Here is a 24,223-nt window from a genome sequence, read left to right as displayed (position 1 = left end):
CCCATGCACTCTCCAGACCCAAGAGCTCTTAAATGAGGTATCATCCAGCATTATATGTGCTGTGGTTACGATGTTTACCCCCCGTTCAGACACAATCTAAGGGGTGACCCTATTACAAAGTGTCATGGGCATCTCTGCCGATCTGCAAGACCAGCATGCGCTCGTCTCCAGTTGCTTCACTACAGTGTCGACCACACACACCTACCTACACTACACAGTTCTGTCTCCTCTCCTCTTCATCCGGTGCCCCTGCCAAACATGATTGCGTAGTCAAGTCGCTTCCCCTTCTCGGAGAGTGTCTGTCCGTGTTTGAGGTTGCACCCGATATTCTGTACAAGCTTATTTCTTAGCTGCCTAGTCTGGGTTTCATTTGGTCGAGATTGAGGCGGTGTAGATGTGGCTCAGGTGCAATAGTCATATTGCTGCCTCATCTTATGTTGGGACTTGTGAACTATTGTAGGAAGTTGTAATGTCTGATATCCGCCTGATATCCGATATCAGGCGGATATCCGATCTGTCTGATATCTGATATGTCTGATATCCTGATATCTGATCTGTCTGATATCAGTAGGTGATAAATGTTGCTTCTGGGACACCTCCGTTTAACATGGGAAATCCCTATCTAATGTCATTTACCCCCTTGTCTTTTTCTAAAATCATAAACACCTCTATTTCTCCCTCTATGAACCTATAATCCTTCTCACCTTATGAACCTATAATCCTTCTCGCCTTATGAACCTATAATCCTTCTCACCTTATGAACCTATAATCCTTCTAGCCTTATGAACCTATGATTTTCTTCCTTTATGAATCTATAATCCTTCTAGCCTTATGAAGCTATGATCCTTCTCACTTCCATGTAATTTTTACCCTATTCCCCCCACTACCCCCTTAATGTAGTTCCTTAGACCACTCTACTACTGAGCCTATAAATATATTATCTCTTTCTAACTTTTTAAAGAGTTCCATTCTCCTATAGAACTCATCCCCATCAAGTATATTTATAAAGTATACAGGTTCCTTAACCTTTTGTTGTGAAAGTATAAAGTGGTATGTTTCACGGAGGGTTCTTGTTTGACCTCCTCCTCTCCCACATACCATTTTAAAATTATAATATTTATTATCCGATTGATAACCATTAAAGTTCTCACTCCACTCTAATATATTTTTCTTCCCACCCTCCATTACCCCACTTAAGAAATGAATACGTTTATCCGTCTTGAGAATCTTCTGACCAGTGATTCTCTTAACCTCTTGAATCTGATATTTTTCAAATTCGTTATGTTTTCCATTTATATACCAAGGTTGATTACACCTCCACTCTTTAGTCTGGTTGATACTTGGTTCTATCATTTATGGTGAAACATTGCATCATCTTTTGTTGAGCCAGTTGCCAACTTGGCACAGGATGACTCAGCCATGACTCAGCCTTGCCAATGACTCAGCCTTGCCTATAAAGGCTCCAACCAAACCTTGCTTTTTTAAACACACGTTATGTTTCTCTGGAGGATGGAGGATGAAGCTTTATCAGAAGACAGGTAAGTTTTTTTGTTCTCACGATTAATTATTCATTGTCTTATATGGAACATCATTAACAGCCTCTCAATAATTATTGTTTTTTCTCTTTTACAGTATATCTTTATCAAAGCTGGTAATTGATGTTTTTTTTTTTTTTTTTTTTTTTTTTTTTTTGTATACAAGATCGAGGCTCGTGAAAGAGCGAACATTAATCACACAGAAAGACAAACAGACACATAAAACAAATAACATCGGGAGCGGTGGACAAGATGGGGAGAGAGGGGGAAGGACACAAACACAACATTTGAGAGCAGGGACCGAGAGACATGGAGACATCGAGAGATCTGTGGGAGGGAGAGGGCTTTGGGGGGGAGGCATGTGAAGGGGGGGAGGCATGTGAAGGGGGGGAGGCATGTGAAGGGGGGGGGGGGAATGATTATCAATGTTGAAATGAAGTCAATGATTATCACCAACAAAGGGAGGATCTGAATGAAACGCTTAAAGAATTCACTGAAGTTCGGAGGGGTCTTCATAATGAGATGGTTGAATGTTTGAACAGCCTCTCTCACCCATTAATATTACCCAAAGCTGTCTCTACAAATGAACAAATGACTGACAACGAATTAAACACCTTGTTTGGGATGTTATGTGAGAGGTAAGATATATGATTAATTCTGCACAAACTTTGATACTGTGTGTATGTGTGTTATTAAACGGTTTGGTTGATACTTGGATACTGTCTTGCGATTTTGATATCACCAGTGAGTTGGTATTTAAATGTCAACTGTTTGTTTTATTTCAGCATTAAAAGCCAACCAAACAACATGAACTTTGACGATGAAACCAATGATTATCACCAACAAAGGGAGGATCTGAATGAACCCCTTCCAGAATTACCTGGAGTTCCGAAGGATGATGATAGATCAATAGCAGAGACAATAGATGAGATCGATGACTTCATAAAGACCTGGGATTTGAGGTAAGATATATGATTAATTCTTCACAAACTTTGATACTGTGTGTATGTGTGTTATTAAACGGTTTGGTTGATACTTGGATACTGTCTTGCGATTTTGATATCACCAGTGAGTTGGTATTTAAATGTCAACTGTTTGTTTTATTTCAGCATTAAAAGCCAACCAAACAACATGAACTTTGACGATGAAACCAATGATTATCACCAACAAAAGGAGGATCTGAATGAACCCCTTACAGAATTACCTGGAGTTCCGAAGGATGATGATAGATCAATAGCAGAGACAATAGATGAGATCGATGACTTCATAAAGACCTGGGATTTGAGGTAAGATATATAATTAATTCTTCACAAACTTTGATACTGTGTGTATGTGTGTTATTAAACGGATTGGTTGATACTTGGATACTGTCTTGCGATTTTGATATCACCAGTGAGTTGGTATTTAAATGTCAACTGTTTGTTTTATTTCAGCATTAAAAGCCAACCAAACAACATGAACTTTGACGATGAAACCAATGATTATCACCAACAAAGGGAGGATCTGAATGAACCCCTTACAGAATTACCTGGAGTTCCGAAGGATGATGATAGATCAATAGCAGAGATGATAGTTGGGAGGAGTGTCAACTCATTCCCTGGCCATGTGAGTTTAAAATTTTCATCTTACAATGTGTGTAGTATAAATGGAGTTTCTCATTTATGGTCTTAGACTGCCCTCGTGTGGTTTTGGGATGGCACGGCAGGCAAATACTGTGTTTGGTGAATTTAATTTAAAATCCCTTTTGTGCCTTGCAGACACAAAAGAAATTGGTGAAGTCAACATGGGAGACAACATTATGTTGGATTGCCTTGGAAGAAACTGGATTTATGGGAGACACTGAATTTATACCTCGTGAAAAATGTTTTATTATAATTTTTATGTTTTTAATGTTATTTAATAATTTTGATTTTATTACTGTATTTATACCACATGATACCTTGGAAGAAACTGAATTTATGGAAGAAACTGAATTTATACCTCGTGAAAAATGTTTTATTATAATTTTTATGTTTTTTATGTTATTTAATAATTTTGATTTTATTACTGTATTTATACCACATGATACCTTGGAAGAAACTGAATTTATGGAAGAAACTGAATTTATACCTCGTGAAAAATGTTTTATTATAATTTTTATGTTTTTAATGTTATTTAATAATTTTGATTTTATTCGCTTTGTCCAGAATTATTTAATTCTTAATTACAAAAAGAGAATAAAGGAAAAAAAGATGGGAAAGTGCGCCCCCACCCTTGATCCCCCCTCATCCCACCCCTCCCCTCCCCTTGTGTGTGTGGGGAAGGTGGGGGTGGGATGAGGGGGGATCAAGGGTGGGGGCGCACAGGGGTGGGGGATGATGGGTGTGGTCTGTGTGGGTGTGGTCTGTGTGGGTGTGGTCTGTGTGGGTGTGGTCTGTGTGGGTGTGGTCTGTGTGGGCGGGGTCTGTGTGGGTGTGGTCTGTGTGGGTGTGGTCGGTGTGGGCGGGGTCTGTGTGGGTGTGGTCTGTGTGGGCGGGGTCTGTGTGGGCGGGGTTTGTGGGTGGGGTCTGTGTGGGTGTGGCTTATGATTTTTTTTTTTTTTTTTTTTTTATTACTACTAATTAAATTAGCTAATCTGGGTGGATGAAAGTATGGATGGTTGTTGTTTAATGAATTATCAGTTTTGTTTTTTGTAATTCTTGTGAGTAAAATGAACCCAAGATTTCTTCCCAATTCATATCATATAATTTGTAAGTCCAAGGCATAGTATCCATTACATCAACGATTTTGAAAAATTCATTAGTCCATCTCTTTGTATAACCTTTCTCAAAATGACTTTTCCATCTGTATATTCTTACAATATCACCAACTTTGAACTTGGGCTTTCTCAAATTAATCTCCTTTTCATATTCTAATTTTGTAAATGTTTCTGATGGTTTTGATTTTGTTGATGAATGAACTGTATTATTGTAATTATCTACAATATCCTGAATAAAATACACCCATTTTTGGGAACCGAGTTGTGTGAATTTTTTATATAATTTCTCTTTTAAAGTACGATTAAAACGCTCAATAACAACTGCTTTTCCTTCATTAAAGGTGCTGTATAATTTAATACCCTCCCCCTTAAGAAATTTCATAAATATTTTGTTATAGAACTCTGTTCCCTCATCGGTCCACAGTTTCTTTGGTTTTCTTTTACTTTTATTAAATATCTGTTGGAAGGCTAACATCAGAGTATAACCTCTCTTGTTTTTCAAAGGAACAACCCAAGCAAATCTACTCCTCAAATCAATAACGGTTAAAGCATACTTGTATCCCTTATCATTTTTTAGTTCGATTAAATCAGCGGACCATATGTGGTCGGTGTATTTAGAATAAACTTTCCTTCTTTTAAACTTTGTGATTATAGGTTTATGTAATTCATCAGCCAAAAGCTCCTCAGTCTTGATGACATCATTAGAGCCTAATAGTTTTTTGAGGGTGAATAACCAAGGCCAAGTTTCAATTTAGCATTTATCAAATTTCTCACAATAAACCTATCAACCTTCTCTCTCAACATTGGATTTTGTATCAAAGACAAATTATACAACATTTCTCTGTCGGCTTTATGTTTTTCAGTCAACGTAGTGGTTTTCCCATAAGCAATATCATGCTTCATACACACTTCGTCAACCCTATTTGTAGGTTTAGACCAAGGTTTAGGATTGTCAGCCTCATCTAATCTTTTATCCATGTTTGTTCCAGGACCACAGAAAGAATATCCAGGTAGATGTAGTTCCCCTGGAATTCCAGTTGTTGTAAATTTACTTCCTGACAAAAACTTTTGTATGTCTCCTCCACTTTTAGGAGAGATGAATTGGCACTTTTTAGAGCCACACACTTGACATATTCCTTTTTGATAAACTCTATTATTTTTAGCTTTAACAAAGGAGATATTTTTAGATTTAGCTTTCTTTTTACATTTGAGACAATAACTCATATTTATTTATGAGAAAAAGTCCTACATAGTGCCAAAGCCTTTTGGGTTTTCAACATATACATTTCTATCTTGATTTTTAAAACATAAAGAATCCTTAGGAATGCCTTCACTCTCTCCTCCATTTATTTACAAATAAAACTAACTAAAGTCAATAACACCAACATCATCAACTATATGTTGTATATCTGCTCTCTGAATTTATTATAGCAAATTTAAAAACCAATATCTTCATAAGAGTCATTAGTTCTTTATTTTCCTCTTCGGTGCGTTGAGATTGATTTATTTGTCGTAATAACTTCAATCTTTCATTAATCTCAGGAATGGTCATATTTTTATATTTTTCCCCCCTCTCTCTTTCCTCCCTCTCCTCTTCCTCCTTTTACTCCCTTTCCTCCCTCTCCTCCTTCTCCTTTTTCTCCCTTTCATCCTTCTCCTCCTTCTCCTTTTTCTCCCTCTCCTCCTTCTCCCTTTCCTCCTTCTCCTCCTTCTCTCTTTCCTCCTTCTCTTCTTCAACTCCTTCCTCCTTCTCTTCTTCAACTCCTTCCTCATCCCTTGCTACCCTTGAGCTTGAGCCCCAAAGAATATTATACATATACTCATCTGGATTTTGAGATATTCTTGTATCTATAATTATTTTTCTCATAATAGGATACCAATAAGATTTGTTGACGATTTCTAAAAGAGTTTTATATTTCATAACTTTGAGAAGTTCATTTTTATTTAATATTTTCAACAAGTCTCTATTTGTGGGTTTAGCAATATCAGTATAAGGCCACTTTTTAATGACAAAATTTCCATGTATATGCTCCAAATCATAAGGTATGTAATACCGAGCACCCTTTTCTTGTAGGTATCCCTGAATACAAAAATTATAATTCTCTTGTAGTCTTTTTCCTGCCATTTATGTATCAGAAATATATGTGAGATTAATATTATAACAGGTAATACCACCCCATCTTCCCACTACCAAATCGGTTTGTATTCCTCGGCTTTCTATCCTTATCTCATTACCTTCCTTCTTTGTCATGTTAACCATCGCTATACTATCATATATTTTTCTTTTCTTAAAACCATGTATTTGTTGTTTACTAATTGTACTTCCACATAAATCCTTATCCTCACCAAGCGGATAATATTCTTCTTTACGAGACTGATTCAAATCATGTAGGTCTTCTAAGTTTATTGAAAAATACCAATTATACCCTAAATCAGGCATATCATACCCCCATTTATTGATTCGCATATTAACTATATGTCCTTCTTTATAAAATTCAATTGTAAGCAGATAGTTAAATTGAATGAGGAAAGGTGTATGGTCAGTATAACCGGGTGTTGTGGTTGTAAATTTTACTTGTTTAACAAAACGTGCTGTTTTCTTTAAAAATATATATTGTGATAAATCACTAAATCTAATTAAGTCATTCGCATCTGTCGGGTTTGGATAATTGATTAATTTATAAGTATTCTTCATATTAATATTTTTACTTATACTATATTTTTGTCGTTCAGCCTGTGCCTTTGTATAATAATTTGATAAATCAATATCCTGAGAGGATTTTCCAAAGATAGAACCATCTTTTCCAACATAAGTCATTTATATTAGATTAAAAATGATATCATAAAAATTTTCATTATTGTTGAGTTGAAATAATACATATAAACATAATTGACCACAACATTTAGAATTAATTTCTTGAACTTGAAATGTTTGATAAACACCATTCTGTAAGAATTGTATTACTTCAACAGGCGGTGGCATACCATAACTATCAAAATAATATTTATCCTGACTATTATGAATACAAACCCAATGAGAACCATTCTGTGTGTCTAAATTCATAATAATATTCATTGTATTCTTGGACAACTTTTTTAATTCATCTCTCATACAAATAACCACATTATCAATTTTTAGTTTTTTACAATATTTAGTAAGTTCTATATTTGACGTTGTATTCTTTCCAAATTGTTTAAACCATTTATCCATTTATTTATGAGAAAGATATAACCCATTACCCCTTTTAGTTAGTTTAACACCCGCTTGAGCGATAGAGGAAAGCATATCTCCAACTAACAATCTAGCTTTATCAGGTAGACTTTCAAGTTTTTGAGCAAAATCCACAATTACACCACTTCCACTAATTTGTTTCTCCAACTCCTTGTTATGTCTTTCCAATTCTTTTTGAGCTTTTAGTTGTGCCTTCCTTTCGTTAGCAGTTTTTACCGCTGCTGAAATACCACCAGTCAATGCTCCCGCCGAACTTAAACCAGCAAATAAAGGAATTAGAAACGGGAGAAATCCTCCCGCTTGTATTGAATATTTCTTTAACATAGGTTTTGTCATTTTAATTTTAAGTGAACCAGCATCATTTAGTGTTTTTACCTGCTCTCTTGTGAGTAAAACATCAATTCTTACTGCTCCTTTTCTTTGAATTGTATTAACGTTAATAATACAAGGCTTTTGATTTTGAATACAAGATGTTAATTATTAAGATTGATTTGATTAACATATACCAGTTCTTTCCTACTCATTTATTTATGAGAAAAAACCTATGTGATATTAATCATAACACCATTAACTGTATTAATCTGTAATTCTGTTTCCTCCAAAAGCAAACAATAAGCATCAACTTCTTCATTCTCTCCTCTTTCAATGTATAGAGAAGTATCCACTCTATTAGACTTTATAGTTTCCTTTTGAGAACTCAGGTCAATTGCGTAGATGGTATAAAGTTTTTGAAACGCAACCATATCCAAAATAGGTTCATTATTACCGTTGCTTTCACACACCTTTTGGTAAGACTTGTAGGCTTCCGCATAATCATTTTTTTCCCAATCAATTTCCAATCTATCTCGCGGATAAAATGTTCCATCAAGAGAAACCCGAAGTTGTTTCACCTTCGCATTATCACTCAGCGCATTATTCTTATCAGTACCCTCCTCTCCATCTGGTTTCTTAAAAATGAGCCATAGGTATCGTGGCTTTCCTTCAAGAACACCCAAATTCCAAGTGTAGGTAGTGTGTTCCAGTTTAACGTGTTGACATCTTCTTTTAAGGTATGATACATTTAGCGGTTTCTTTGAGTTAAGTCTTCTATTTAACATCTCTTCCGTTTTAAGATTAGGAGTATATTCACTAATATACCAACACAAATCATTAATAACAAATTTATTATTGTCGCCAAAAGCATTTTCAGCCCCAAAAAGCAATCTATTTACATTATCATTCCTTTGTAGTTGAAATCTAATTTTAAGACCATACAAAACTTTATCATAATCACAAAATCCAAATATACCTTTCAGAGGTACTGCTACGGTAAAACTATTCTCTGCTTTTGTATCATCATTATACATTGACTTCCTTTGACTATAACCAGGGTCAGCATTTGTTCCCGTTGACATATCAGGAATAAAACCTTCAACAGCTCCCTTACCCATTCTATCACGAAACGAATATAGTGTAAATTTCATCATTTCAGATATAGCAGAGACATAATCAACCGCTTCAACCTCTTGTGTTCCAATATACAGGCGGACACTATCAAACATTTTCCAGAAGAAATCATTTACGAGTGTAGCATTAGTATTATTCGCAGCCTTAGTGAATTTAAATTTACACAGCAAGAAACTATCAGCTATATTCAAGTAAGTTTGTTGATTATTTATTTCAAAACTTTTTGTTCCGTTTGAATTCCAGTCTGTTCCTGTTATAGCATTTACCTTAAAATAGTCTTCCTTTTTAGTAGAGTTTGAAATGATAATCGTATCATCCAAATCATAGATACTATCAATCGCTTCCATACTTGTATTTATATAGCATTAAAATTGTTGAAACCCTGACCCAAGTATTTTAATGATTTTTTGTCGTTCTTGTGAAGATAGTTGAGTTTTACCTTTTTTAATTTCTTTGATTGCTTGTAATTTATGAGACTCCTTTTGAGCATCTTTTATACTCTTTATAGCACCCGCAACTGAGCCCACGGCTGAAGCAGTTGAACCAATTAGGTCTTTATGTTTAAGGATGGTTGAACCAATACCCATTAGAGTATCAATTATCCCATCTCCTTTATTTCTAAATTGATGTCCCACACCCCGTTGTCTCTTTGGTTTATAGTATCCTCTACCAAGAAACATACCTTCACCCTTATAGTATGGTGAAAGGAACATCCCATACCCTGTAATTATTTTATATTTTCCCAACTCGTGTTTTCTCACAATAACCATTATTTATTTATTGAAAAACTTCACGTAGGTGAATTCTGATGGATATCATTTCATCATTAAAGGATATCATACGATTATCTTGGTCGGTTATCCTAAAATTTACTCTGTATATGGTTTTTCCTGACACAGGTAAATAGACAAGATTTTTTGGTTCCATATTAAATTTATAACCAATCGGGGTTGAGTATGCACTGAATGAAAATATTGTATTTGTTCTTATTCCATCATTATAAGCACCATCAATCAAATCACAATGAATTAATACTGAATTTATACCGGAGGATATTTGAATGACATTATCACTGTAAGACGTCCCGTTAGTTTCAATCTTTTTAGAAGAGAAACCCAATAGCTCTCTGAACGAATTTTCAATCGTGAAATCAACTTTATAATTATTTTTAAGTTTAATAGTTGATTTTGAAGTGTGTTTTTGAATATCTATTACAATATTTTTTGGTTCATCACCTTTTTCTTTCATAAGGCGAGAGACTTCTGAAGATATTTGAGAAATCTCGTAAGCACCGGGTGAAACGGCTATAGTTTTATATCCACTTCCTGGATTATAACTAAACTTGTTGTTTTTCTCTGTGATATTAAAAAGGGTATTGTAAGTCTCCATTGACAACAAAGAAGCCTCATAATCTTTTGTGGGGTCAAGTTGTAGTGGGTAAGGGAATGAAGCTGTGTAATCACTCGTTGTGAAATTAAAACTAAGAATTGTGCTTCTCATCTTATTTAATATCTAATAAAATATCTTTGTATTGACATTTATTAATTATTTTCATATTCATCAACTGATCTAAAATGGCGGATGCTTCATTAAAACAATTGTTGTTTCCAGCCTTCTTACTACCTAACAACAATAATAACCTATTAACTAATTGTGATGGGTCATTTGGAAGAAAACTAACACCCGAACCAAGCTTACTTAAAGCATCAATAATATGTTTCTCCTTCTCATTCTTCTTACTTTTACCAGCAACAGAAACTCCATAATCAAGTACATTTAGCAACTCAATATACTATCTATCTTCCTCTCTTTCCATATCAAGCGGTTCATCAAAATAAGGTGAATTAGCATGTCCATCTTTTGTTAGAAGAAACATTAATCTTGGGGTTAATTCAACATTTGGTTGGTCAGAACTTAAGAACACCAATTTATCATTAAATATCAATAACTTTTCTTTCACAAGATGGAACTGTGCTGGTTCTTCTGTTGGAATGAGACCTGCTCTGGTTTTTGAACCCTTCAAATATTCATTGTTTTGAAGAGCTTCTACAATATAATTGGAAAGTTTATTTACCTTCTCAAGATGCCGAAATAATCCTTCATCATCATATTCTAATTCTCCAAGTTCTTGCTCTGTCATTTGACTAAAATCTTTGAGCATTTGAAATTTTTTCGGAGTAAATTCTACCGTGGGAACTGTAGGTGAAATCGTTTGTTTAGTTTTTAAAAGTGGTTTAAAAAATTTCTCTTGTTTTCTTTCAAAGGCTTCTTCACCAGTTAGTTTCTGTCTCCTTTTCTTCTTTATGTCTTCCTGTTGCTTTACAACTTTTGAAACCAACTCTTGATGTTCTTTAAACTTTCTTACTCTTTCTTCGGTATTCATTTTCTGTATTTATTTATTGAAAAATATCATTTAGTATCTCATCTTGTTTCACAACAATATATTTATATTTTCCAATCGTGTGTTTCATATTATTTTCAAATTCCTTCTTACTACATAATGTAGAACAATTATCTCTCCAAAAATTATTTGTATCTATTGAATTTAACTTAAATAAAATAAAAGTATTAGCATTGTTTCTTATTGAGCGCCGAGGGAGTTGAAAATATGACTGACTAAGATAAATACAATTACAAGAAGAATGTCTCCCTCTTGTATAGTAGCTATCCATTACTGTTTGGTTTCTCTCATTAACACAATCATCAAAGATAACGAGGTTCTTTTTTGATTTATATAAATCTTGAGGTGAAGGTATATCATCCGTATTATCACTGAGAATACAAGTTATGGGTTTTGGTTTTGATTTTGATTTCTGTGTATCACAAAATAATTGTATTATATCATCAATATTATAATCATTTAGTTTGTTTTGAAGTTTAAATAAACCGATAATGTCTTCCTTTTTAAGACCCGCATTAAAACCCTGTGAGAGTAGTTGATACTCGGGTTGAAAACTTGACTTTGTAAAAATTATTAAATGATCATAATCTAAAAAATTAGGACTAAGGAGCATCTTTAAAAGTAAACAGGTCTTTCCACATCCGCTTGAACCGACTATTAGACATCTCAATGAATTTGGAAGATTTTTATGGTTATTAAATGTTATCTTATTTTCCCAAACGGGTAAAAAATCATTCATTTATATATTTGGAAAACAAGTCATCTAACTTTTTTTGAGTTTTTTGAGAAACTCTATATTTTATCCTGAGTTCAGGTTTAATTTCAAAATAATCCATTATTTTGTTTATATAGTATCTTGTATTAACATTTCCATTAAAATTATTTTGAATAATAAATATCATTAAACCCTTATACATTTCCTCAATACAAATAGTCTCTTCCCTTGTAAGAAATGGTGTATTATCACCATAATACTTAACATTCATCTCTCTTATTAATCTTGTAAAGTAATTCATTTTTGGTTCTAATTTAAAAGAGTTATATATTTTGCTATATTTTTTATTATCATTAATTAAAATTAAATCACAGAAAATACATTGTTTATATGAACCCTCATTATTAAGCCCTATTCTACCACAATGGTGGCAGATTTCTAATTTATCATATGGAGAGTCTGGAAATTCTAAATATCCTTCAGAATTTATCCTATTTATAAAGTAAAATTATACTGAAAACAAAGTGCCTTTTTTAGAGGCTTTTTTACCTTCGCAAAAGCGGAAGGTTATGTTTTGATCGCTGTGTATTTATTTGTATGTCTGTGTGTGTGTGTGTGTGTGTGTATGTTATTCGCATAACTCAAAAAGTATTCAACCGAATTGCATGAAATTTGGTGGGATGATTGGTTATTATACGGGACACATTTGATTAGATTTTGGGAGCAATCGGGTCAAAGGTCAAGGTCAAGGTCACGAAAAGGTCAAAATCGTATTTTAGTACAGTACAGAACAGTAGCTGCGGCGAAGGTATGCGCTCTACCGAGTGCCCGTTCTAGTTAAAGATGAAACTGTGCTTAAAGTAAAACACAAAAGACAAATTTCAATCAATCTCTACTTCGGTGGAAGATATAGAAAAATATGTCAACTAGAACGGGCACTCGGTAGAGCGCATACCTTCGCCGCAGCTACTGTTCTGTACTTGGCATGGGAGTGTAGGGAACAGAACAGTGAACAGTTTGGTGCTGATTTCATGCAAATCGGATAAGAATTGACCGAGTTATGACAAAAAACGCACATTTTGCAAGGTCGTGACCCCCCTGACCTTTGACCCCCAACCGCTAACAAGGGTAATGTCTTCACTGGGTCATGTCGTATATCACAAGATCGGGCATTGAATTCTGAACATTTTGGCATTAGTTGCATGCCAATTGGATAAAAATTGACCGCGCTATGGTAAAAATACGATTTTGACCTTTTCGTGACCTTGACCTTGACCTTTGACCCGATTGCTCCCAAAATCTAATCAAATGTGTCCCGTATAATAACCAATCATCCCACCAAATTTCATGCAATTCGGTTGAATACTTTTTGAGTTATGCGAATAACATACACACACACACACACACAGACATACAAATAAATACACAGCGATCAAAACATAACCTTCCGCTTTTGCGAAGGTAAAGATGTTAAATTGAACAAAGATAAATATGGAAATTTTTTGGATTAAACCCATAATGGAGAATAACATGTGTCCTTTTATTAAATTTACGGGACAAGCTATGTCAATTAATAACTCTATTAAAGTAAATTTGACAAAAGTTTCTCCACTACTACTAACAATTTACTCAAAGCTTGAAAAGGTCATTGATAAAGAAGCTTTGAAAATGAATGATAAGACCATCAACGATTCTAGAGGAAACATTTGTATATTCTTTAATAGACCCAAAGATGTGGGTGAAATTAATAATATGAATATTAGTGGTGAACTATCATTCCGTACTCTGATTATTAGAGATTATTTGAAAATAACATTTAATGTAAAAAATATTGTGGTTATTAGTTCTAATGAAAGAAAATATATAGATATTGATGGAAGTTTAATGGTATGTAAATGAGTGATATTAACAGTCAATACTCTGAGAGTTATTATACTGAAAGTCTAGGATCTGAAGATAGTTATGATACTAATAGTTTGTGTTCAAATGATAGTTATGAGAGTAGCTTTATTGATGACTCAGATAGTGAAATTGAAATTGATGAACTAGAGTATCTAAACTTTCTGGCTAATACATAGACGCTTTACTTTAAGTAAAGTTATATACATAAAACGAGTTGAAAAGCTCAAAGGTGTTTTACTTTAAGTAAAGTTATATACATAAAACGAGTTGAAAAGCTCAAAGGTGTTTTACTTTAAGTAAAGTTATATACATAAAACGAGTTGAAAAGCTCAAAGGTGTTTTACTTTAAGTAAAGTTATATACATAAAACGAGTTGAAAAGCTCAAAGGTGTTTTACTTTAAGTAAAGTTATATACATAAAACGAGTTGAAAAGCTCAAAGGTGTTTTACTTTAAGTAAAGTTATATACATAAAACGAGTTGAAAAGCTCAAAGGTGTTTTACTTTAAGTAAAGTTATATACATAAAACGAGTTGAAAAGCTCAAAGGTGTTTTACTTTAAGTAAAGTTATATACATAAAACGAGTTGAAAAGCTCAAAGGTGTTTTACTTTAAGTAAAGTTATATACATAAAACGAGTTGAAAAGCTCAAAGGTGTTTTACTTTAAGTAAAGTTATATACATAAAACGAGTTGAAAAGCTCAAAGGTGTTTTACTTTAAGTAAAGTTATATACATAAAACGAGTTGAAAAGCTCAAAGGTGTTTTACTTTAAGCACAGTTTCATCTTTTAAAAAGCCTCTAAAAAAGGCACTTTGTTTTCAGTATAATTTTACTATATAAATAAATATGATCAAAGCAACGTATTGCGACGTTTGTGAACAAGAATATAAACAATACAAAAGACACCTTAAAACTAACAAACACACATTTAATCTACTTCACCTTCTATCTCCTATTCAGAAGGAAACAAAACACTGTTCTGCATGTAATAAAAATATCCTCAAGAAAGGCTTCGAAATACATCTTAAAACAATTCTACATTTATCAAATTTTATCACAACTAAAAACTATGATGGTGCATTCAAAGGACATATTAAAATAAGAGTCTTTAACTTCAAACCTCCTGAACCAGAGTCTATAGTTGATGCTGTAGAAATAGTTAAACCTGCTGTTCAAACGTTGATTGAAAAAACACTAAAAGAAATGAAACCACTTAAATTTTATATGGGAGTAAAATTAGAAATGACAAAGGACGAAGGAGTTATAGATACACCATACATGACAACTGAGCCACACTTTATATCTTCATATCAAGATTTTAAAACATCAGGAGTCTATGATGAACTTATTAAACAAGAGCAAGATGTGGATAATTCAATCGTAGGAAGTGGATTCAATATAGGAAAAATTATTTACATAGACATTCATATTCTTAAATCAGATCCTCTAAAAGCTTCTTCCTACATTGATTTACCCAGTGTTATCAAAAATAGAAAAGCAGTTATCAATATCAAAAATAAAGACAATAAATGTTTTCTCTGGTCTATTCTAGCACACTTACATCCTCCACATTTTCATGATGAAAGAGTATCTCATTATAAAAAATATGAGAATACATTAAATACGAAAGATCTAAAGTTTCCTATGGCTTTAAATGATATTCCTAACTTTGAAAAGATAAATAATTTATCACTTAATGTTTATGGTCTAACAGAAACAAACAGCATTCAGGTTTTAAAGCTTTCTGACAATTGTAAACAAACTCATATTAATCTTCTATATTTTAATTCAGAGGAAAATTCACATTATACATACATTAAAGATATTGCTAAATTAATAAAACCACAAGTATGTAAAAGAACAAATAAAATATATATTTGTTTGCGTTGTCGTAACTTCTTCCATACACAAGAAAGATTAGATAAACATTCAAATTATTGTGGTGAACATAAATCAACGGTAATCAACATGCCTAAAGAAGGCTCAAATATCACATTCAAAGATGAAAAGAAAAAGATCAAACATCCATTTGTTATATATGCTGATTTTGAAAGTATTCTAGAAAAAATAGATACTGCTTCTCCAGATCCAAAAGAATCATACACAAATAAATATCAAAAACATACTCCTTGCGGTTTTTGTTATTATATCAAATCATCCGTTGGTGATAAATATAACAAGTTAGAGGCGTATAGAGGCTCAAATACCCCAGAGGAGTTTGTGAAACGACTAGAAAAAGACTGTGTCCGATTAACCAAGATAATGAGAGAAACTAATAAACCAATGTCCTTGACAAGTGAACAGAAAAGGGAATTTAGAAAAAACAATGTTTGTCATATTTGTGAGGAAAAAATTGGTGAAGGTCTAAAGGTTAGAGATCATTGTCATCTCACTGATAAATATAGAGGTCCAGCTCATCAAAGTTGTAATATTAATTATCAACTCCCCTCTTTCATTCCTGTCTTTCTTCATAACAACGCTCATTATGATACGCATCTATTTATTAATGAACTTTCAAAGACATCTGGACACATTTCAGCAATTCCTAACACGGATCAGAAATACATTTCATTCACAAAAACAATTCACACATCTCCTATTACTCATATCAGATTTCTTGATACATTTAAATTCATGGCAAGTCCATTGGCTAACTTGGTTCAAAATCTAAAAGAGTTTCCATGTCTTTCAGAGTATTTTTCAGATAAAGAATTTCTAACACAAAAGGGAATTTACCCCTATGACTATATGGACTCATTTGAGAGATTCAATGAAACACAACTTCCTTTAAAAGAAAATTTCGATAACAAATTAAACAACAGTCATATATCTGATAAAGATTATGTACACGCACAAAATGTTTGGGAAAAATATAACATCAAGAATCTTGGCGAGTATCACGATTTGTATCTCAAAACTGATGTGCTTTTATTGGCCGATGTATTTGAAGCCTTTAGATCTGTTTGTCGCACTGGATATGGATTGGATCCTGCTCACTACTACACAGCACCTGGATTGGCTTGGAGCGCGATGTTGAAAATGACAAAACAAGTTTTGGATTTGATAACCGATGTCGATATGCTTTTGATGATTGAAAAGGCAAAAAGAGGTGGAATTTCACAAGTATGCTCGAGCAGATACGCAAAAGCAAATAACAAATATCTTCCAAATTATGATTCAACGAAAGAGAGTTCTTACTTGATGTACTATGACGCAAACAACTTGTATGGCTGGGCAATGTCTCAAGCTCTTCCTTATGGGAAACTAAGATGGGTAAAGGAAAAAGACTACACAAAAGTTTTACAAGATGTATGTATCTCTACACAAAAAGAATTGGATGATTCAAAGGTTGGTTATTATTTTGAGGTCGATTTAAAATATCCTGAAGAACTTCATATCAAACATAAAGATCTTCCATTTGCTTGTGAGAAAGAAAGTCCAAAGAAAGAATGGTTGAGTGATTATCAACGATCGTTTGATATAGGTGAATCAACAGAAAAATTACTTACTACATTATATAACAAGAAAAATTATGTACTACACCAAAGAAATTTGCGACAATATTTATCAAAAGGTCTAAGAGTAGAGAAGATCCACAGGGTTCTAAAGTTCAATCAAAGTCATTGGTTAAAGGGGTACATTGATTTTAATACACAAAGAAGAACAGAGTCAAAAACAGATTTTGAGAAAGACTTTTATAAATTGATGAATAATGCGGTCTTTGGTAAGACCATGGAGAATGTGAGGAAAAGACAAAATATCAGACTAGCAACATCTTGGGAACAAGCATCAAAATTAATTAATAGACCGAGTTTTACTAGAGCTGAGGTCTTTACTGAGAACTTTTGTGCGATCCATTTGGTTAAAGAGAGTATTGAAATGGACAAACGGTCTTTGGTAAGACCAAGTTCCAATGCTTATAAATACATTGGAACATCAATTCTTGACTTGTCAAAGTCATTAATGTATGATTACTTTTATATTAATCTAAAATCAAAGTATAAGGATAATGTGTCATTGTTGTATATGGATACTGATAGTTTTATTTTGAAAATTAATACTGATGATGTTTATTCAGACATGAAAAAGGACATTAATATCAATGATACAAGTAATTACAGTCCAGAGAGTGAGTTGTTCTCTTCTAAAAATAAAAAGGTGATTGGAAAGTTCAAGGATGAATTGGGAGGAAATGTTATGAGTGAATTTGTGGGATTGAGGTCGAAGGCTTATGCTTATAAATACATTGTGAATAACGTTGAAAAGACTGATAAGAAGTTAAAAGGTGTAAAGAAAAATGTCATTAAAGAAACAATAAACTTTAAGGATTATTATAACTGTTTAACAACAAAGAAAGAAGAGTTTAGAAAGATTAATGGAATAAGAAGTTATAAACATCAATTATATTCAGAAGAGGTGAATAAGAAAGCATTGGGGGCTTTTGATGATAAGAGGTTTATTTTAGAAAATGGAATTGATAGTCTACCTTATGGTTAAATAAGTATATAAGTGATACGATATATAAGTGATAAGATATATAAGTGATAAGATATATAAGTGATAAGATATAAGTGATAAGATATATAAGTGATAAGATATATAAGTGATAAGATATATATATAAGTGATAAGATATATATATAAGTGATAAGTTAAAAAGGGGGGTTAGGGATTTTAACGGGCTACCGCCACCTTTTTTACTATTATATAAACTAGGGCATGCCCGTACGTGGGTGCAATGCCCGTACGTGGGTACGTGGGTACGTGGGTGCGAGTACGGTGACAACCCCCCCCCTCTATTTACATGAAATGGTTTGGTCCATGAAATGTTTTGGTCCATTCGCAACGCCAAAGCGAACGGCGAACGCTTTACATGAAATGGTTTGGTTCATGAAATGTTTTGGTCCATTCGCAACGCCAAAGCGGACGGCGAACGGCTTGCGAGTACAGTGACAACCCCCCCCCCTCTATTTACATGAAATGGTTTTAATTAGTTTTAAAACATAGTTTAACGCCAACATAGCGGCAACATAGTTTGCCAACGTGAAATAAATGAATACGCTCTCAAATGTGCCGTCCGAGGCAGAGTGTGTTCGCCACGTTCGGCACACGCGATAGCTCGCTGCTCTCTGATTGGTTGAATCGTTTTTTGGACATAGCTCGGTAAGTACTTGTCCGATTAATATGAAACCTTGAAAAGGCACATCCTCGGGTCCCCAGCAATATACCTGGCAAGTTTAAAGTATATCGGACCCGTGGTTGTCAAGAAACAGCGGTCACAGACAAACAAACAAACACACATACAGAGATTACTGGAATTATAGATAGATGATAGAACCAAGTATCAACCAGACTAAAGAGTGGAGGTGTAATCAACCTTGGTATATAAATGGAAAACATAACGAATGTGAAAAATTTCAGATTCAAGAGGTTGAGAGAATCACTGGTCAGAAGGTTCTCAAGACGGATAAACGTATTCATTTGTTAAGTGGGGTAATGGAGGGTGGGAAGAAAAATATATTAGAGTGGAGTGAGAACTTTAATGGTTATCAATCGGATAATAAATATTATAATTTTAAAATGGTATGTGGGAGAGGAGGAGGTCAAACAAGAACCCTCCGTGAAACATACCACTTTATACTTTCACAACAAAAGGTTAAGGAACCTGTATACTTTATAAATATACTTGATGGGGATGAGTTCTATAGGAGAATGGAACTCTTTAAAAAGTTAGAAAGAGATAATATATTTATAGGCTCAGTAGTAGAGTGGTCTAAGGAACTAAGGGGGTAGTGGGGGGAATAGTGGGGGGAATAGGGTAAAAATTACATGTAAGTGAGAAGGATCATAGCTTCATAAGGCTAGAAGGATTATAGATTCATAAAGGAAGAAAATCATAGGTTCATAAGGCTAGAAGGATTATAGGTTCATAAGGTGAGAAGGATTATAGGTTCATAAGGCGAGAAGGATTATTATAGGTTCATAAGGTGAGAAGGATTATAGGTTCATAGAGGGAGAAATAGAGGTGTTTATGATTTTTGAAAAAGACAAGGGGGTAAATGACATTAGATAGGGATTTCCCATGTTAAACGGAGGTGTCCCAGAAGCAACATTTATCACCTACTGATATCCGATATCGATGTAATGTCTGTAATGTCTGATATCCGTTGTAATGTCTGAATGTCTGATATCCGCTCTATTTACGCACACCATGAGTCAACAGTATAAGCTTGATATCCCATTATTTATTACCTCCGCCACCAACGGTGGATGGAGGTTATGTTTTCACCCCTGTCTGTTTGTTTGTTTCTTTGTGAACAAGATATCTCAAAAAGTTGTGGACGGATTCGGACGAAATTGGGCGCAGATGTAGCGTATGTCACAAGAACGAAATTATTAGATGTTGGTGAATATTCGGATCCGGCTACGAGAATTTTTTAAGTGATTCTTCACCATTGAGTGATATGCCCAACCAGGTGGAGGTATGCTCTCTACTGAGTGCCGTTCTAGTTACCCTGCGCTCGCGAAGCAAAAAGCGGGGTTAGGTAAGCGGTTGTCTACGTGTGTCGTGTGTCTGTGTGCCGTGTGCCATGTCTGCATTTTAAAAATTCATTTTCTCGGCAACCGTTGGTCCGATTGACACAACATTTTACCATAGAAGCTCCTCTGCCTGTAGAAAATTTTTATTCATAAGTATTACGTCATCGATCACGTGGTACGGACGCCATCTCGGAAAAAGGTTACACCTCTATCTCCCAAACCGCTCAATGGAAAACATTGAAACATGGCTCATTGTCAAGTACTCCGCTTGGGGAATAAGATATGTTAATGATGATGTCATCGGCACCTTAATTATGATGTCATAATTTGACAAGTGTTACGGATTCATCACTTCCGTTGTTGTGGTTATCATCCACTGTAAGCATTTTGGTTCCATGTACTATTATTGTTATCGTTTAAGTGAATTGGAGATAACTGTTTTCAAAAGGTAAAAAAAATTAATGTTTTAAAAAGAAACCGGAAACTGGATCGGGAACCGGACGAGGAAGAAGAAGAAGAAGAGGACGACGAGGCGGAGCGAGTAAGGTGGAGAAGAAGCCGAGCTGCTTTGAGGTCTTGAGCAAATGCTGGTGAACGGGGGTCACGAGTGAACTTGGGGTTTCCTGGGAAAGGGATTCTTGCGACAGAGTTGTTATCGCTGTGACAGATAAACCTGCGTGACAGGTTTTGCGGTTGATTCTGAAGAGAATCGTTGGAGTGCCATTACGCCTCGAGTACGGGCCCGTTGGCCATTTTGCCTCTCGCCCGATTTCGCATCGCTCTAGGCTCTTCACCTTGCTTCAACCATTTCACCGCATCCAGACGTTAACCTGGTGTGTGTGTGTAACGTGGATTTTGAGTGGGAATTTGTGGTTCGCCGTAAGGGGAGCCGTTGAACATCCATACCCGAAGGTGTGTTTTCCCAGTCGCCTCTTGAGGGTACCTTTGCCCATCTTTGGCAGTGTGACTGTCAACCGAACGGGATTCTGGTCTCGATACAACATCATTCTGACGATCACTGGAGCGTGGATCGACTTTGGCTTGAAGCCGGGACAGAAACATTGGGAATGTTATTTTCGCTCACTTGGAGCACAGTGAATTATATTGTACGAAACTGATGGTACCATCATAGGATATATATTGATTGTACTTTTGATTAATATTATTGTTGTACTGTTATTCTTGTGTGATTTTAATACAATATTTGTTTGTTGGTAACAATTGGTGTTGTTTTACCATTGATCTTTGACACACAGAATAACACATCTTTATGCCGTGACTCCTCTCGGGGCTCAGAGGTACACCTTGACCAGGGTTTGGGGAGGAGCACGTAACACAAGTACAACACTTGATTCGATCAGTATGAATTTTTTTTCTCTGCGATTCTTGGTCCGATGGACACGAAATTTTCACAATAGGAGGGCCTCCTCTTGAAGAATATTTTCATGATTATTATCACGTCATAGGTCATGTAGTACAGGCACCATCTTGGAAAAATCTTACACCTCCATATCTCCGAAACTACTCCATGGAAAAAATGGAGACCTGGCTCATTGTCAACAACTCCCCATGGGGAATAAGATATGGTAATGATGATGTCATCGGTGCTTTCGTTATGACGTCATAATTCGACAAATACAACACTTATCCGATTATTATTTTAAAAAATTCAGCAACTGTTGGTCTGATGGACACGAAATTTTCACCATAGGAGCACCTCCTCCTTTACAATATTTTAATGATAATCATGACGTAATAGGTCATGTGGTACAGGCGCCATCTTGGAAAAACCGAAAAACGTTGCACCTCTAAATCTCCAAAACTACTGTATTTAAAAAATTGAAACCTGGCTCATTGTAAATAACTCCATATGGGGAATAGGTGTTGTTAACGATGACGTCATTGGTGCCATAATTATGACGTCCTAATTCGACAGGGACAACGCTAATAGTCTGATCAGTTTGAAATTTATTGAGCGTGATCTATGCAACAACTATATTGGAGAATATAAATTTATGATGTCATCGCTCACGTTGTCTGGGAGCCATATTGGATTTAAAAAAAAAACGTTCAAAAACAGAAGAGTTGGCTCACACCAAGTTGACTGCGCAGGGTAAGTATTCTATGAATACCATCTAGTTTTTGATGTAATTGTGGTAATTTTTTAAAATTTTGAATCACACCCACCTCCTCCAATCCGGGTCGCATGCACATTCATTGACACATGCCGCTGCTCACGCGATCAAACAAGTAGGGCAGAGAAAGTCTCGCACATTGCTCTTTCCAATTAAAATTTCCGTAGAATTCCCAAGCAAGCCGTGATTTTCACTCACAAATGTGTGAATGTTCTCATGAAGGATCTTCCGCTGCGCGAGATAATACACGTCATACCACGTGACGTTTTATTGCCTCCTGGCCAACGTATCGCACCCTTCAGAACACCCCCGCATCCACCAGCCCTTCCCTACATGCACAAAACACACCGATTCCTACCCAACCCATCCTTTCCCTCACCCCATTTTGCCACCAGCTCTGAACATATTCTTGCCTTACTCGATAGATTGCACAAATATGGCTGTTACTGAATTTGCGAATTATAGCTTATTGTAATAATAGTGATAACTAGAACGGCACTCAGTAGAGACCAAACCTCTGCCTGGTTGGCCATATCTCCCAAATGGTGAAGAATCACTTAAAAAATTAAATAATTCTCATATCCGAATCCATATTCAGATCTTCACCAAAATCGAATCGATTCTTCCTTGTCGCACACACAACCGGTGCACCACGTTTCGTCCAAATCCATTCATAACTTTTTGAGATATCCCGCTATGTATAGTTTTTGGCCCGATCTTCCAATGTTGAAGAATCACTTTAAAAATTAAATAATTCTCACATCCGAATCCACATTCGGATCTTCGCCAAAATTGAATGTATTTGTCCTTGTCACACACACAACCTGTCCACCAAGTTTCGTCCAAATCCATTCATAACTTTTTGAGACATCCCGCTATGTATAGTTTTTGGCCCGATCTTCCAATGTTGAAGAATCACTTTTAAAATTAAATAATTCTCACATCCGAATCCATATTCAGATCTTCACCAAAATCGAATCGATTCTTCCTTGTCGCACACACAACCGGTGCACCAAGTTTCGTCCAAATCCATTCATAACTTTTTGAGATATCCCGCTATGTATAGTGTTTGGCCCGATCTTCCAATGTTGAAGAATCACTTTAAAAATTAAATAATTCTCACATCCGAATCCACATTCGGATCTTCGCCAAAATTGAATGTATTTGTCCTTGTCACACACACAACCTGTCCACCAAGTTTCGTCCAAATCCATTCATAACTTTTTGAGACATCCCGCTATGTATAGTTTTTGGCCCGATCTTCCAATGTTGAAGAATCACTTAAAAAATTAAATAATTCTCACATCCGAATCCACATTCGGATCTTCGCCAAAATTGAATGTGTTTGTCCTTGTCACACACACAACCTGTCCACCAAGTTTCGTCCAAATCCATTCATAACTTTTTGAGACATCCCGCTATGTATAGTTTTTGGCCCGATCTTCCAATGTTGAAGAATCACTTAAAAAATTAAATAATTCTCATACCCGAAACCATATACAGATCTTCACCTAAATCGAATCAATTTGTCCTTGTCGGACACCCAAATGATCCACCAAGTTTCGTCCAAATTCGTCCAC

At 34.9% G+C, this 24,223-nt stretch overlaps 2 protein-coding genes across 2 annotated transcripts in view; one reads left to right on the top strand and one right to left on the bottom strand.

The window, feature by feature from the left end:
* Positions 1-24,223, bottom strand: part of MYO5A (myosin VA) — an 808,830-nt gene that overhangs the window by 378,350 nt on the left and 406,257 nt on the right. The window lies entirely within an intron of this gene.
* On the top strand, positions 1,980-23,093 carry LOC144890988 (uncharacterized). The gene is made up of 6 exons (XM_078772882.1): positions 1,980-2,173; positions 2,321-2,497; positions 2,645-2,821; positions 2,969-3,140; positions 3,293-3,774; positions 23,039-23,093. The coding sequence occupies exons 1-6, from the start codon at positions 2,058-2,060 to the stop codon at positions 23,091-23,093; spliced, it is 1,179 nt and encodes a 392-aa protein (XP_078629008.1). The 5' UTR covers positions 1,980-2,057.

The sequence above is a fragment of the Myxine glutinosa genome, chromosome 2 (assembly GCF_964187855.1).
Source record: "Myxine glutinosa chromosome 2, kmMyxGlut1.1, whole genome shotgun sequence".
In the NCBI taxonomy this organism is placed as follows: domain Eukaryota; kingdom Metazoa; phylum Chordata; class Myxini; order Myxiniformes; family Myxinidae; genus Myxine; species Myxine glutinosa.
The sequence above is the reverse complement of the archived record's forward strand: the minus strand, read 5'-3'. Positions and strand labels throughout refer to the sequence as shown.

Excerpts from the sequence above, each read along its gene's own strand:
- LOC144890988 (XM_078772882.1), top strand. The coding sequence starts at position 2,058 with ATGGTTGAATGTTTGAACAGCCTCTCTCACCCATTAATATTACCCAAA. Across the intron at positions 2,174-2,320 it reads TTTGGGATGTTATGTGAGAG|CATTAAAAGCCAACCAAACA; the intron begins GTAAGATATATG and ends GTTTTATTTCAG. Across the intron at positions 3,775-23,038 it reads AAGGAAAAAAAGATGGGAAA|CTCTGAACATATTCTTGCCT; the intron begins GTGCGCCCCCAC and ends TTTTGCCACCAG.